Below are 15,650 nucleotides of genomic sequence, written 5' to 3' on the forward strand. Positions count from 1 at the left end.
AGCGTTAAGAAATCCTACTTTTTCCAGCCTTAGAATCATCCCAGGCAATCAAATCCGGAAATTAGATTGATATAGGTAAAAGCAATCAACTCTTCAACACATTATTTTATACGCCTGAAATCTGTCAAGCCTCCCAGTCTCTAGCACCTAGCTTTCTCGACTCTTCCATCATCTCACATTACACTATGCATCTCGACGTCTCTATAGATCTCCCTAACAAACTAAACCTTAGAATGACTATTTTAGATTACAAATGGGATTAAATATCACTAACACAAGTCAACACTACTATGCAAAGGACTATCCGCTTACCTGTATGCGTATAATGAATCTCGGGATTTTAGATAATATTTGTCGAGGCTACAAGGCGAGACGAGCTCCCAGAACTATCGAATACCCTAGTCTACTAGCCTAAACTATCAAGCATCCATCCCAATATCCAATGCCTACCAGGCGCTTATCTCAACAATTTCCCTTCAGTGTTGCAAGATTGTAGAGTTAGATGAGTTTACTTTGAACCGAGATACAAGATTGCATCCATATTGAAAGTCATATATTGTGTCATCTGCGAAAGGGTATTTATAACAACATTGAACGTATGTATGGCGTATATTTTGAAACCCGAAAGACATAGCACACATTATTCACAGACGAGCCAACTCAGACCGGTTTCCATCTTCATCGAAGAAAATCTTCTTCCCGCTAATCAACGATTCCTGCAACGCAGCCCCAATCCTCACAGCCTTAACAGCATTGTTCAGATCAATCGGCAACGCCGTGTTATCCAGACAAGCAGCGGAGAACTCATTCGCTTCTGTAACAAACGCATATTCAAAGCGATCATAGTAGTTCTGAGGAATCTCCCTCCTGATACCGGACTCGTCATAGATATTAACATGGTTCAGCGCAGGCTGGGTGTTAACAGCCAGTTTTCCCTTGGTGCCAATAATCTCCGTCGTATCTTCCTGACCAGCAGCCATCATCCGGGAAGCATAGAAGTATGCAATGCGGCCGTCGTAGAACTCGACCAAGCCGATGGCGTTGTCGCGGTCGTTGTGTTTGCGGAGATCGGGCTCAACGGCTGTGTTGCCTACGGCCGATACGGACTTCACTTTACAGCTGTCGCCGAAGAACCAGAGTGTGAGGTCGATGTCGTGGATGGAGCAGTCGACGAAGATTCCGCCGGAGAACTCTGCGTATGCGACGAAGAACCCGCTTGGGTCGAGTTTATCGCAGGTTTGGCTGCGGAGGATGGAGGCGGTGCCGATTGCGCCTGATTGCATCTTTTCGTAGGCGTCGCGGTAGGATTTGTCGAAGCGGCGGGAGAAGCCGCACATCACTTTGAGGTGTGGCTTCTTGGCTGCTGCGTCAATGACGGATTGGGACTGTATAAGAGGTGGAATGTTAGTTTTTGGTTTCAATGTTTTTGTTTCTTTGTACATGGTAAACTAGACTGGATTGGCGTTGAGATGGATTCAAAACATAACCAACTTACCACTTCGGGGCTTGTAGAGATGGGCTTCTCGCAAAGAGTGTGCTTGTCTGCTTCGATTGCCTTGATTGCTTGCTCGGCATGCACTGCAGTTGCCGATGCAACCACCACGGCTACCAGACCTTCATGCTTGAGCATGTCGTCGTAGTTCTGGTACAGAGTTACGCCATAAGGTTCGAGGTGGATCTTGGCCCATTCGAGCTCGACGGGGTCAGGGGAGCTGGCAGCTACAAGCTCAGCCCGGGGAGTACGCTCCAGGAAGTTTAGGGCATGGCGCTTGCCCATACGGCCGAGACCAGCACAGCCGATCTTCAATCTTTGAGCAGTCATTGTGTATAAAATGTAAAGGTCAAGGATATCAAGGAAAACAAGAAATTAAGGTCAATTGCAAATTAAAATGGGGGAATGTTGAAAACTGAGCTGTGAGTTATAAAGGGCCGGGGAACTAAATGCGGAGGCCAATCTCCGAGGATCTTCTCCGCAAACGTGGGGTCGGAAAGTGAATTCCACACCGACCAACTCCAAATATCAGGCTATTAACTGGTTAATTCATACTCCGAATTCATACTCCATCGGGTTTCTTCGATTCCCGTCGCAATTTGCGTTTAGCAATATCCACTGGATCTCCAAATCCATCACCCCTCAGCCAGGTCAGAGCCTTACGAAGTCCACCACCCTGCACGGCCTCGGGGTTCCCCTCAAGGATCGACCCCATAAGCGCCCAGGACAGAACAAACAACAGTAGCTCACCGCCTCTTCGGCCCTTCCATAGTCCACGCTTGACCCCGGTCTTGTACGCTGAATCAACAGCAGCCCGGAAGAACCAGAGGAATGTGCTACGGCTATTGCCCAGGAACAAAAATGGCAAACCTCCCAGTGCTCCACTAAGGAAGAACCGCTTAGTAGGAAGCGTTGTTCGAGGCAAGTTGTTGTTCAGGAAACAGACACTACCCCAGGCTGAGCCAATTGCAGCAGAGAGAACCGCTGTCATGGTGATAATGCGCTTCGAGATAGTGTTCACTGATGAAATAGGCTGAAGCAGAATGCTCTTGAATTTGGGTATCGAAAGCGCCAGAGTGACGGTCGCGAGGAACCGCGCGAGCGGCGGCACGGACAGGAGAATATGATGCAAGAATGCCGTGCTACAGTTCGGGAGATTCGGGTGCAAGAGAGCACATGATAGACTCGAAATTGCAGGGTGTGCTGGTCCAGTGATTGGGGAAATGGAAGCCACTGATGACGGTAAAGTGTTGGGATCGCCCGGGTGTAGAATTGGAGAGACGAATGCCCTGTATCATATTAGCGACCGCTATACTCTTTAACAGACTCAGCTTCAAACTTACGGCCAGCGGAGATCAGCAATAGAGGCAAGAGAGTTCACAATCTCTTCCTTCTCGGGCCAGGCGATGTCGACCGGGAGCGACTCTGGTCGGCCTTGGATGTAGCTCGGCGACAGCTTGAGAATGACATTTCCAAACCACTATGGTATCAAATCAGCGACCGTAACTCACGGTGTAAAGGAATCCCGACCACAAACATTAGGCGTAGTCTCGCGATCAAACACAAAAGCATGGAAGAGCTGCGCAAATGAGATGGGCATCAACAGCCAGCTGCCGAACCACCACGGGCGCTTATCCAACCAGCCTTTAGAGTCTAGGACATTAAACAAGAACTCCAAACTCCTAGTGCCTGTGTAAATCGCCGCAGTCAGTCGGAGCTGATCCTGCGGGCAGATGCCCAGGGCGAATCCCGCCAGACTTGCGCCGATCGCTGGCGCAAAGCGCGAGGTCAGCGCCCGCGAGATGCGCGGGTTGCGCTCTCTGAACGGCTTTGCATCATCGGTACGAAGGTTCGCCCGCAGTCGGATGAGGAACCGGTAGAGCAGGCGATGGATGAGAAGGAGGAGGGAGAGGGAGATAGAGAGACGGAATTTAGGAGAGCGGAGGAGGGGAGTTCGGGTCTTTTTCCTGTTGATTAGAACCAGCATTAGTGCATATTTCTAAAGGAGAGGCTCTTGGTAGATTAAATTGATCTTACTGTGGAGCGCCTTGGAACCGGGTAATCAACAGATCCGCCAACTTCAACGCGATCCCGGAGCCAACAAATACTCGCAGCGATGAACGAATAGCGGCTTCACTGTGTCGATTCTTTGGACGAGCGATGGCATCGTAGCAAGATGGAGATGGGAGCTTGTTTTGGACGGCAGGGGCTCGTTTAATCACTGATTCGTGAAGGAATCGGTACTCTTTGGCGCTTAGACAAACGCGGAGAACGTCGCGTAAGGCGCGGGGTGGAAGATCCAGCACATCCCCTGGGGCTGGAGGTTTGTCCGGTGCGGACATGTTTGGGGTTGTTGATGTGTAGTTACAGCATAACTTCCCAGGTGAAGTCCGGGGGAGAAGGGGAGTAGACGCGGAGTAGCCCGACCTCGGCAATTCTCAACAACATATGATCTCATAGTCTCATAGTCTTGGGATTTTTTTTAAATATACAATATTTAAATGCCACCCTGAATTGGGAACCAGCATAAATGCATTCTTCCTTTGTCAAAATTTCTGCCTTCCATCAGCCGATTATCCTTGACCATTCTCTCACCCCTGCAAGGTGCCCCGGATTTAATATGGCCGGTCCTTAAGCCCACGACCAAATCTGCAATAAAATCATAAGTCTCACCAGACCGGTGGGAGACAAAAATACTCCAGTCAAAACTGTATGCCAAGTTCGCCCTATATGAATATATCATTAGGATATTGTTTCCAGATTAATAGGAGGCAAACCTAAGAGAAACTAACGCCTCAATTGCTTCGGAGATAGTGCCTATTTGGTTGATTTTGAGTAGCATAGAATTGCACTTTCGTATTCGTAACCGGTGAATCATCCCGAACGAGTTCGACTGGGCAATTTTTGTTGAATTCGATCCAACTGTCCCAATCAGTTTCGGCAAACGGATTTTCCAGTAGAACGATGGGATAATTTTGCAACACTGAGCAATATAACTCTGCAAGCTGTTTTGGGCTTTGCAGGTTCGGTTTGTCGTCTTTGAACCCAATGTCGCAGTGCCCATCCCTGAAAAATTCGCTCGATGCAGGATCAATGGCGAATTTAATCCGACCAGTATATGTAGCGAGAGAGACGGCTGCGACCAGGAGGTTTAGTGCCTCATGAGGTTGGGAAATCGGTGGTGCAAATCCAGCTTCGTCCCCAACGCCGGTAGCTTGGATGCAATTATCAGTAATGGCTACATAGGATGTTGTGAAAGGTACGCTAACCAGATGGTCCAAATTTCTTGACAATGACCTTTTTTAATTGCTGGAAAACCTCGCTACCCATTTGTACTGCTTCCGTGAAAGGGGAGGCTCCAACAGGAGCGATCATCGTCTCTTGGAAAGCCATGCTATTGCCCGAATGTAAAACTCCATTCAGGACATCGAAGAACGGCACTGGCATCACGAATGGCTTTTTCGGTCCAGACTCACGTCGAAGAAACTCATACAACGGGCTGTCCTAAATATATATCAGCCATGATTTTCCATCGTTAATTTTAATTCTGATTTACTAAATGGGCTACACCTGCTCTAGCACATGCCATACTGACGCCCAGAATGGCGTTCGCCCCGAGCTTCAACTTGTTGTGTCTACCATCCATCATCAAACTAGATATTTAAAGCACAGGAGATCTTACGAAGAGCAAGGAATGACGTAAAGTGCCTATAAACTAATGTAACTAGCAATGATATCAAGCGGACGACGGTTGATATCTACATGTATATATTCGTAGTAAGATCTAGTCCGAATCAACACTTTCTTTATATTCTCTTTCTGACTCCGATGTGCTCTCGAGAAATGAGCCCATCATGACAACTGATCGTAAGATAACTTGATGAGCAGAATTATTGTAGTTTCGAGGCAATTCCTTATTATCTCATTGTATACTGTTCTGGCTGTATCACGGAAATTTTGCCGCGCCTATCGGATCTATTCCGGAAGAAATCAAATGAAAATAGTCAAAGTGCTATAAAAGACCTATTAATATACTCACAAATATTACGTGTTAGATAAAATAGATAAAATTACTATTCCCATGGGCTATATTATTTAGCAACTTCCGAGCGTCCATGTCAGGTTCTTCACAGCTAGAAACAATATATTCCGGGTCGCAGCACGACCTTGGAATCCACAGGATGTCCGTTTGAACGAAAAGGCCATCTTGCATTTTGCTCAACTGGATTACAGCGTTGAGTTGTAAAGCAGAGAATCCTTCGTTCAAGCCTACTATATTAGGGTCACCTCGACCGTCGCATCGTCATCTAGACCTCTGCATAGCCCATAAAGCCAATAGCCCAACCCAACCCACTAATGGGTTGGGCTTTCGGCCCACCCTTCGAGCCCATCGGCCGGCTATGGGCCCATTAGGGCATATAATGGGCCCTCATTATTAACCAAACAATACAAATATACCAATTTATTACAGCTGTATAATTAATACATTTTTTCCTGTTCTTTAGGGGTATTAGTAAAGCGGTAGCGGTAGCGGCAACGGCAGTGAAGGCGGCAAAGGCGAAGGATAGACGAAGTATAAAGGAGAGAAGAAGTAGATATTAAGAGAGAGAAAGGTTAGAAGATATAGATAAGAATCAAAATTGATTTTTATAAAGCTTTACTTTTTTATAAGAGATACTTATTTTTATTAGGGGTTTATATAGTAAGTAGAGGTACTATAAGTATTACTATAATTGACCATAGAAAGTAGTATCAATCCTCTATAGATAATATATATCTCTTCATATTAATACTTAATAATTCCTTCTAGGTGCGAATTTATGGTCAAATTAGATCTTTTTAGGGTTATTTTGTATAAAACCTAGCATTATAATGCTAAAATCAGTATAAAATCCACTTAATTTCTACTTCTTACTATGATAATATAATAATACTGAAGATATAGGTTGGTACCTGCGTAAAATACAGTCATTAATCATCTACTTTATGTATGCTAAGACTGTATTTGAGCACAGAAATGGGCTTTTGATGGGCTTTGATGGGCCCCATTTAATAGGCTGTGGTTGGGCTTTGGGCCGGGCTATGCAGAGGTCTATCGTCATCTCATCGCGCTCAGCGGAAAAAAAAGGAGTATTAATCGAGTACGAGTACGGAGTACGGTGTGCTTAAATAGGAGGTGTCTGCATGATTATCTGCTCGAATTATGAATACCTAGGTAGACTCTCGGCAGTACCTTTGTAGCTCCTCAACATGATTTATCATCCACAAAAATAGTCGGTATAACTAGTGCATTCTTGCCTCGTGCCTGCATAACCTAGACAGGCCACCAATCAAACAAAAGATATGGTAAATAAAAGGGTGCGTTGTTTCAGCGCCACAGAATCTTCCGGAAAGGGTCTTCACGTACTTAACCAGCCCTACATCCGTAAATTCATCGAGTAAAGTGCTTGGCGTGAAACGCAAGCTTGATAGGGCTCCACATGGTTTGTGATGGTGGAGGTATAATATAGTCTGCAGACATCAATGCCGTATCCTCATTGGATAATAATCAGTGTCTCGGCTTCCTTACCCGAAGATATTCCGGTATTAATTATTCCGGCAATGGATCATGTTAGCAGGGGGCTCTAGACTAGGTGGAGTTAAGTGTTTCGGAGAGTTGCCAAGTTGGGCCCTAATAGATTAATCTAATGGAGCTCTGACAATTATCCATGCATGCCTGGATTTCCAAGGAGGGGTCAACGCCATAACTGATGGTGGTAGTCCCGTTTCATAGAGATACTAGCGCAGGGGCTATAATGAGGATACTGTGCAGACCAAGCATTTAAATACCACGGCCAAGCTCGATGGAATAGACTGTTCATACTCATTCATTCATTCTTTCTTTCCTATTGCACTCAAGTCGGCTAGTCCGGAACACCTACACTCTCTTTAATTGTCTGTTGATCGGACATTTACTTCAAAATGCGTACTTCTTTCGTTACCATGCTGGCCCTCGGCGCCGCCGCTGTGTCCGCTGCGCCAGCTTCCGCTCCTGTTACCGATCTCGTTGAGCGCGGCTCCTCTAGCTGTACCTTCACCTCGGCCGCCGCCGCCAAGGCTGGCAAGTCGTCCTGCTCTACCATTGTGCTGGACAACATCAAGGTTCCCGCCGGCGAGACCCTCGACCTTTCCAAGCTGAAGAGCGGCACTAAGGTAGATCGCTCCGTTATTCAAGCGCCAAGAACCAAATATCTAATAGCTACTGTATAGGTCATCTTCAAGGGCGAAACCACCTTCGGATACAAGGAGTGGAAGGGTCCCCTCATCCGCTTCTCTGGTGATAACATTAACATCTCCGGCGCATCCGGCCATGTCATCAACGGTGGCGGCGCCAGCTGGTGGGACGGCAAGGGAACCAACGGCGGAAAGCAGAAGCCCAAGTTCTTCTACGCCCACGACCTGGACAACTCGAACATCTCCGGTCTTAACGTCAAGAACACCCCCGTTCAGGGTTTCAGTGTCCAGGCCAACCACCTGGTCCTCGACCACATCACCATCGACAACAGCGACGGTGATTCCAAGGGCGGCCACAACACCGATGCCTTCGATGTTGGCTCCAGTACCTACATCACCATCAGCAACGCCAACATCAAGAACCAGGACGACTGCCTGGCTATCAACTCTGGCGAGGTAAGTCAAAAGACACTTCTATAAAAAGATTACATCAACTAACCCTTGTCCTCCAGCACATCACTTTCACCGGTGGCACCTGCTCCGGCGGCCACGGTATCTCCATTGGTTCCGTTGGTCTGCGCGACAACAACATCGTGAAGGATGTCACTATCTCCGACTCTACCGTCGTTAACTCCGACAACGGTGTCCGCGTTAAGACTATCTACAAGGCTACCGGTGCCGTCTCCGACGTCACTTTCTCCAACATCAAGCTGTCCAACATCGCCAAGTACGGTATCGTCATCGAGCAGGACTACGAGAACGGCAGCCCTACCGGCAAGCCCACCACCGGTGTCCCCATTACCGGCCTCAAGGTTGAGAAGGTTACCGGTACCGTTAAGAGCAGCGGTACCGACGTCTACATTCTCTGCGGTAACGGTAGCTGCAAGAACTGGACCTGGTCTGGAAACTCCCTCACTGGTGGTAAGAAGAGCAGCAAGTGCTCTGGTGTGCCTTCCGGCGCTTCTTGCTAGATTGCCAGCGATCAAATGGTGATTAATAAACAGCATGACACCAGCCAGACAGAGACTAGGTTATCAAGACAAATTTGACTAGATGACCCAGTGTATCGGGAGGTGAAATAGCTGCTAGTCGCATCTCTCTTTCGAACATAATTGTACTTATATATAGCCATCTACAGATGGATTTAAAATGAATGGTTTTCAACCTTCTTAATGTTGGCTTATAATGATTATACTAAAAATGTAAAACATGAGATTAGCGCAATTTACTCCTTTATTCAACTTCGGTCTATCAATTTCTATCTATCAATTTCTATCTGCAATGCTTCCCAATTATAAATCAACGCCAAGCTTACCGTTTGGGAGAAATTGCGATGACGCAACGAGTTCTTTCCCTGAGGTCCCCAATCAACTAACAATCACAGAAAGACCAACCCTCTGATATCTACTCCCATACACACACAAAGTCGCATCCAAATCATAACTAAAAATGCATGTCCTTCTACTCGGTGGTCACGGCAAAGTCGCCCTCCACCTTACTCCGCTCCTCCTCCAACGGGCCTGGAGCGTAACCAGCGTCATCCGCAACCCCGCGCACGAAAGCGAGATTCTAGCACTGGGCCAAGGTCTCAAGGGTAATCTCAACGTGCTACTCTCGAGTCTAGAGGATGTCAAGAGTCCCTCAGATGCCCAGAAAATTATCGACACGGTTACGCCGGACTATGTTGTCTGGTCGGCTGGTATGGCACCCCTCACCCCGCACTTGGATTCATTGTATCAACGCACAACACCCGATACAAGCCATCCCCCAAGCAAAGAAAGCCGTGAAACTATACAGTCCTCTATAACGCATGATGCAAAATCCAGAATCCCCAGACCACAAACTAACACACAGACCCAGGCGCCGGCGGCAAAGGCGGCGCAGCACGCACAATCGCAATCGACCAAGAAGCTGCAAAGCACTTCATAACCGCATCCTTCGCCTCACCAGGCGTAAGCAAATTTCTCATGGTGTCATACCTCGGCAGTCGACGCAAGCAGCCGAGCTGGATGCCCGACGACGAATGGGCGGGCGTAGTAAAGGTGAACACGGAAGTGCTTCCGACATACGCACAAGCCAAGCAGGAAGCCGACGAATATATGACAGCACTGGCTGCGCAGCGGAAGGGCGAGTCTGGACCAGCCCGGCCTTTCCAAGCTATTAATCTGCGACCTGGGCTTTTGACTGACCAGCCTGCGACGCGGAAGGTCGAACTGGGAATCACGCCCAAGGGTCGGGGGGAGTGTTACGAGAGAGGATGTGGCGATTGTGGCGGATCTTTTGCTTGCTAGGGCTGATACGGAGGGGTGGGTTGATCTTGTTAATGGGGAGGAGGGGGTTGAGGAGGCTGTTGAGAGGGTTGCGAGGGAGAAGGTTGATGCTGTTATTGGGGAGGATGTTGAAGGTATGGTTAAGAAGTTTTCCCTTAAGTGATTGAGGCCGGGGTTCAGTCTCTAGGTTTAGTTACTACAGAAGTGCTTAGGATTAGATATGCGTACAGGCTACTTTTCGAGTCTTACATCTTTCCAATATGAAAATAGACACGAACGGATCTAAAGTGTATATTGTGTGCCATTTACAGCTTGGCTTTGGGTGCCTCGGCCGCTCCTTTGAACTTTTGCTTCAGAATCCGACGCAGGATCTTCCCACTGGGGTTCTTGGGGATCTCATCCACAAACTGCACACCACCACGCAGACGTTTGTGGCTGGCGACCTTGCTATTCAGCCATTTGATAATTCTCGCTGCTTCATCCTTCGCACTTGTTCCAGAAGACTTGCTCTTCGCGCTGCGAACGACACAAGCCATAGGAACCTCGGAGCCATGTGCCTCACTCTCAATACCAATGACAGCAACATCATCAATAGCATCGTTGTCAACCAGATATCCTTCCAGTTCAGCAGGGGGCACCTGGAAGCCCTTATACTTAATGAGTTCCTTGACACGATCGGTAATGTAGAAATTGCCCTTGGCATCCTGATACCCAACATCACCAGTCTGGAACCATCCGTCCTCAGACAAACACCCCTTGGTAGCCTCTGGGTTCTCGTGGTAGCCCAGGAAAACGTTGGGTCCACTCAGGTACAATTCGCCAACCTCGCCCTCGGCAACTTCCTTAGGCTCGGATCCGTCCTCAGGCATAGTCATATACTTGGCTTGCATATTAGGCATCAAGCGGCCAACGGAACCTATGGCCTCGCGCCAATCCTCCCATCGCTGGGAGTGTGTAGTTGGGCTGGTCTCGCTAAGTCCGTAGCCCTGCTTGATGCCAACCTTGATGCGGGCGTAGACTGCCTCTACCAGCTCTTGGGTGAGCGGAGCAGCGCCAGAGTTCATCATACGCAGACTTGAAAGGTCGTATTTGTCGACTACCGGGTGCTTGCCCAGCAAGAGCACCACAGGAGGGACGATGTAACTGAACGAACAGCGATAGTTCTGCACGTGGGCGCACCACTTTTCGATATCGAATTTCGACATGACGATCAAGTGGTAGCCCTTGTATAAAGCCTGGGTAATTAAGCAGGTCAATCCTAGAGACTCGTAGTTAGTATCTTATCCATCCAATCATCTGCACAATTGAAAGCCATACCATAGATATGATAGAAAGGCAAGAATGCCAGGACCCGATCACCCTTCCCATCAGGACCACCATCCCAGCTCAACATCCCACTCTCGCCAATAACTTGCTGTCTAATATTGGCAACGATATTCCGATGCGACAACATGACACCCTTAGGCACACCCGTCGTCCCAGACGAATAAACCAAAAACGCCAAATCCTTCGCAGGGGTGATCTTCTGCTTACGGTAGCGTGTAGCACCAGAGATATTGCGCACAGAGGTGAAATGTTTGATCCGCGCATCGGGGTCCCGCTGATCTCCAATGAGAATAATGCGGTCCTCAGACATGCCGACTTTCTTCGCAGCTTCCCGCGCAACAGACAGCACCGAGGCTTGTGTTACAAGTCCCTTGGCATGAGAGTTCTTAAGCTGGAAGGCCAGCTCGTCGACCGTGTAACCTGGGTTCGCAGGCGAGATGATTCCGCCGGCCCAGAGTGTGCCCCACATCACGACGGGTGTGTCGATGCTGTTTGGTGTGAAGAGGGCGAGAACGTCGCCCTTACGCCACTCATACAGGGCTTTCAGGCCCTTGCCGAAATCTAGCGAGGCATCGTGTAGCGATTTGTATGTGTAATAGCGTTGGGTATCGGCATCTTGGTAGATAACTAGTGGGGGTTAGTGGGGGGAAGAAGGAGAAATGAAAACGTTGCATTCAACGCAGCATTGGGATTAAAAGTGGATAATACGCACTCTTGTCATCTGGGTAAGCTCTATCATTGCGCTCAAATAAAAAGGTCCACAGGTCCACTTCTGGGATGTCGACCAGGGGGTAGTTGGAGGGGACGGGCATTGCGGGGAAATAATGCTGAGCTGAATCTGGGGAATGTGATTGAGGCTCAAAGGGACTGTCAGATGTAAGAAAATATATTCACACGAGCAACCGAGTACTTAAAAGATATGGGGATTTCTCCGCAATCTCGGCTCACGGCTTGCCTCGGCCCATTATATTAGTACCCAGTCCAATACCGCTGGGGCCGAACCCTGGAAGGCCCTGATTTAAAACTGCTTAGTGTTTATTGGCTTTTTATAGGCAAACTGAAACATCCAATTTCATACTATGTACTGCATACTATGTACTGCATACTATGGTTTGAACAATCATCTGCTTTGTTGAGGTTCATGAAGTATAACTGTTGAGATGGTTGAGATCGGCACTCGGATATCTCGGTTTAACGGACTCCGCGGCGATAAGCGACCTCACCGAATGCCGGATGAAGGTGAAATCTCGAGTAGAAGTAGGGAAGATATAGTTGTAAGATATCTTAAATAGAGCGTTGATATGCGAACCTTGAAGTATAAGATCTAGTGTGAATGCAGGATTGCGGGGAGCAAGGTGACATCACAACGTGCCCGCCATGTCCACCTGGGCAGGGCATGGATCGAAATCTCACAATTTAATAAACATCGAGCCCCAACCCTTGGAAGTTAGATGATCTCATAATGGCATGGAACGGTTTTGAGCCAATGAGTGCAATAAAGCGAACGACCTGGAATGGCTGACTCATTTTGCAAGAGGCCACTCAGAAATATATATTTGTAGCCTTAGATATGTTCTATCTACAACTACCGAAGAAATAAAATAGATAGAATACAACACATTGCACTCGAGAATGTGCTGCCAATTCATCGCTAGTTTTATATTCCATCTACATTCACACAATGAGACTCAATAAACATAGCGCATAAATTAAATGACACGATCCCGCTTCCCCAGAGTAAAGGTAGCGGAGTCCAATTTGTGGAGTAATTCATAGTATATAACACGATAATACGACAGCGTAGTCTCAATGAACCTCATGGCCTAGACTCAGGGACTTTGAGACGAGGTTGACTAGTGTGGTCTAACTAATGTGGCCCTTGGGGTTACCTACGATGTGCCTGGAAATGAAATTTGTAGTGTCGTTAAGATTTAGACTCCTTCCCCGTTGACACAAAGCGAGACGAAGGAAGGAGTATCTTTTTTTACCTCGCTAGATTCGACGAGGGACTAAATCCAGATCCCAAGATGATTTCATGCCGACAAGATCTTAAATTGAGTTGGAAACAGCTGACCCGCACTGGAAATACATGCTGAAAAAAAGAGCCCAGTTGAGAGTTTTGCTGAATTCCATTTTTGCTTTCCCAGCACCATTTCCTCCACACGCCACTCCGAGGGGAATCGTTTGAAATCGTTTACTTGAGGGGAATGAAACGGGAAGAGTGGGTGGCACCGATACCGGGACGACCGTGCTTGACGGGCTTGCTGGGAGGTTGTTAGTGACCTGCAGTTAATGACCATGGGAAACAAATTCCGGGAGCACATACTAAGAGATAGAGAACTCAGCCAGGTAGTGGCCAACCATCTCAGGCTTGATCTCAACCTGGTTGAACTCCTTACCGGAGTAGATACCGACGACGGAGCCGATCATCTCGGGGACGACGATCATGTCACGGAGGTGGGTCTTGACGAGATCGGGCTTCTCGTTGGGCTTGGCCTCCTGCTTGGCCTTGCGGAGCTTCTTGATGAGACCCATGGGCTTGCGCTTCAGGCCGCGGTTGAAACGTCTGCGGGCACGGGCGTGAACGACATCACGGAGCTGCTCGGAAGAAAGGTCGAGGAGCCTGTCAAAGGATTCAGTCAGACCAATGTCCTTGCAAATTTGTATTCCTTGGTGTCCATTCGCAACGCAGCGCCAAAGAGGCGAGAACCGAGATGCCACACCCAGTGCATCCATAGTGGTTGTTGGGATGGTAGACGACCATCTTCAAATTCCGTCTCACGAGGCACTGGCTGCGAATGGATGTCCAAGGGTTCGATGATTGGTAATGGGAACGTACTGGTCGAGGTCAATGCCGCGGTAAGAGAACTTGCGGAACTGTCTTCTCTTCTTGATCTCTGTTCGTCGAATGTTCAGTCAGCGTCTGCGATCTTGTTGTTGTGCGTGTTTCCCTGAATCCCAGGTCCATGTCGTTCCCCGCCAACATATATTTCTTCAATGATCCTCGTATAGTCGATCGTAGTGCGCGCCCTCTCCTCTCATTCGATTCTTCTGTCCAAGGGCGATGGGTAGGGATGGGGTTGATTGTTCATAACGTACCGGCAGCCTCCTCGGCGTTCTAGGTGAAAACCCATGTTAGTATATCGCACGGGCTTCAAGGGTGAGGGCAAAAAAAAACTCACGTATTCGGTGTCAGCCATTTTTGCAGATATTCCTATAAACCGCCTTTCGACCGTATCTCGAAAAGCGAAGGAAGATGGGTTGTCGGAAATTGTCGTGTCGCTGAGCGGTCGGGCTGCTAACACACAGGCTCTAGGAGGTGGGCAGCACTCGTTAAGCGACGGGTAGGTTCCAAGCCCTAGGCACTATACCCCTTTGGGTCATATGTAATCTATTTTGAAACGTTGGTTTTTATTTCGTAATAAAATTCTTTGTAATATTTACATACTCAATTTTAGTTGGGGGATTCGTTAAAAATGGTGTATCTAGCAGTGTAATTTATTTGTATTGTGATTACCCAACGCCCTCCCAGGGACATGTCGTATCGGAATGGAAGGTTGTTGATGGTCCTTATCAGAGTACAATCTGAGTACACTAAGTTACCATGACGTGGATGATTGAATCTCTAGTTCTCCAAGCGAATTTGACTACACGCTATTGCGCTATTGCTGAAACGCTGAGCGGGTCCCGACGATCCTTCAAGAACTACATATACGTATTGATAAAAGTTGTAGTGAAGGCCAGATGGATTGTATTGACTATAAGCTTATTCCAGCTTATATGAAAAGTCGTAACTGTATCAAAACAGTCTCAACACAACATACTTGAGAAGCCAACCGGCGCAAATCTTGGCCGGACTGACGAACCAACCAAACATCTGTTCCCCAGAACCATGATTTTTAGGCCTTGGATTAAAGCGCTTAATCGAAGAGACCGAAGCCCATATCCTCATCGGACTCCTCCTCCTTCTCCTCAGCCTTCTCCTCAGCGGGAGCGGCGTCACCACCGGCAGCAGCAGCGGCAGCGGCAGGGGCAGCGGCACCGCCGGAGGGAACGGAAGCGAGCTTGGTAGAGCCCTCGGCGATCAGCTATGAAAAGAGTCAGCATGCAGTTCAAGTCGGATGTATGCGCGTGCGAGTGTCACTAACCTCCTGGAGGTCCTTGCCCTGGAGCTCGGAGATGACCTTCTCGAGACGGTCACCCTCAGCGTCGATGCCGACGGAGGAGAGGACGGCCTTGATGTCGGCGGAGGAGGGGGCCTCGTTGCCGGCAAGGGCGAGGAGGAGGTAGGCAGCGAGATACTTCATTTTGAAAGGACTAGACAAAAAAAATCTTCATTAGTATCGCGA

The 15,650-nt window shown here is 48.2% G+C and overlaps 8 protein-coding genes across 8 annotated transcripts; 2 read left to right on the top strand and 6 right to left on the bottom strand.

Moving 5' to 3' along the window:
• Window positions 1–644: 644 nt before the first annotated feature.
• On the bottom strand, window positions 645–1,822 carry N7537_004630 (putative NAD binding Rossmann fold oxidoreductase; the record flags this gene model as incomplete). The annotated part of the gene is made up of 2 exons (XM_056895687.1): window positions 645–1,385; window positions 1,496–1,822. 2 exons carry the CDS (start codon window positions 1,820–1,822, stop codon window positions 645–647), a joined length of 1,068 nt encoding a protein of 355 aa, XP_056755435.1.
• A 232-nt stretch (window positions 1,823–2,054) lies between these two features.
• On the bottom strand, window positions 2,055–3,834 carry N7537_004631 (uncharacterized protein; the record flags this gene model as incomplete). Its single annotated transcript, XM_056895688.1, has 4 exons — window positions 2,055–2,781; window positions 2,836–2,972; window positions 3,030–3,459; window positions 3,530–3,834. The coding sequence occupies 4 exons, from the start codon at window positions 3,832–3,834 to the stop codon at window positions 2,055–2,057; spliced, it is 1,599 nt and encodes a 532-aa protein (XP_056755436.1).
• A 453-nt stretch (window positions 3,835–4,287) lies between these two features.
• Window positions 4,288–5,138, bottom strand: N7537_004632 (uncharacterized protein; the record flags this gene model as incomplete). The annotated part of the gene is made up of 3 exons (XM_056895689.1): window positions 4,288–4,706; window positions 4,762–4,996; window positions 5,049–5,138. 3 exons carry the CDS (start codon window positions 5,136–5,138, stop codon window positions 4,288–4,290), a joined length of 744 nt encoding a protein of 247 aa, XP_056755437.1.
• Window positions 5,139–7,453: 2,315 nt separating this feature from the next.
• On the top strand, window positions 7,454–8,676 carry N7537_004633 (glycoside hydrolase family 28 protein; the record flags this gene model as incomplete). The annotated part of the gene is made up of 3 exons (XM_056895690.1): window positions 7,454–7,684; window positions 7,742–8,161; window positions 8,218–8,676. 3 exons carry the CDS (start codon window positions 7,454–7,456, stop codon window positions 8,674–8,676), a joined length of 1,110 nt encoding a protein of 369 aa, XP_056755438.1.
• Window positions 8,677–9,154: 478 nt separating this feature from the next.
• N7537_004634 (uncharacterized protein) lies at window positions 9,155–10,138 on the top strand (the record flags this gene model as incomplete). Its single annotated transcript, XM_056895691.1, has 3 exons — window positions 9,155–9,404; window positions 9,566–9,947; window positions 9,997–10,138. 3 exons carry the CDS (start codon window positions 9,155–9,157, stop codon window positions 10,136–10,138), a joined length of 774 nt encoding a protein of 257 aa, XP_056755439.1.
• Window positions 10,139–10,280: 142 nt separating this feature from the next.
• N7537_004635 (acyl--CoA ligase) lies at window positions 10,281–12,113 on the bottom strand (the record flags this gene model as incomplete). Its single annotated transcript, XM_056895692.1, has 3 exons — window positions 10,281–11,233; window positions 11,293–11,928; window positions 12,014–12,113. The coding sequence occupies 3 exons, from the start codon at window positions 12,111–12,113 to the stop codon at window positions 10,281–10,283; spliced, it is 1,689 nt and encodes a 562-aa protein (XP_056755440.1).
• Window positions 12,114–13,221: 1,108 nt separating this feature from the next.
• On the bottom strand, window positions 13,222–14,666 carry N7537_004636 (40S ribosomal uS19 domain-containing protein; the record flags this gene model as incomplete). The annotated part of the gene is made up of 5 exons (XM_056895693.1): window positions 13,222–13,565; window positions 13,628–13,924; window positions 14,141–14,198; window positions 14,401–14,419; window positions 14,484–14,666. Coding segments are annotated over 5 exons (627 nt in total), but the record flags the coding sequence as incomplete, so codon positions are not given.
• A 555-nt stretch (window positions 14,667–15,221) lies between these two features.
• aspf8 (ribosomal protein P2) lies at window positions 15,222–15,608 on the bottom strand (the record flags this gene model as incomplete). The annotated part of the gene is made up of 2 exons (XM_056895694.1): window positions 15,222–15,389; window positions 15,450–15,608. The coding sequence occupies 2 exons, from the start codon at window positions 15,606–15,608 to the stop codon at window positions 15,222–15,224; spliced, it is 327 nt and encodes a 108-aa protein (XP_056755442.1).
• Between the last annotated feature and the right edge of the window lie 42 nt (window positions 15,609–15,650).

The sequence above is a fragment of the Penicillium hordei genome (assembly GCF_028827395.1).
Source record: "Penicillium hordei strain IBT 12815 chromosome Unknown utg000002l_segment0_segment0, whole genome shotgun sequence".
In the NCBI taxonomy this organism is placed as follows: domain Eukaryota; kingdom Fungi; phylum Ascomycota; class Eurotiomycetes; order Eurotiales; family Aspergillaceae; genus Penicillium; species Penicillium hordei.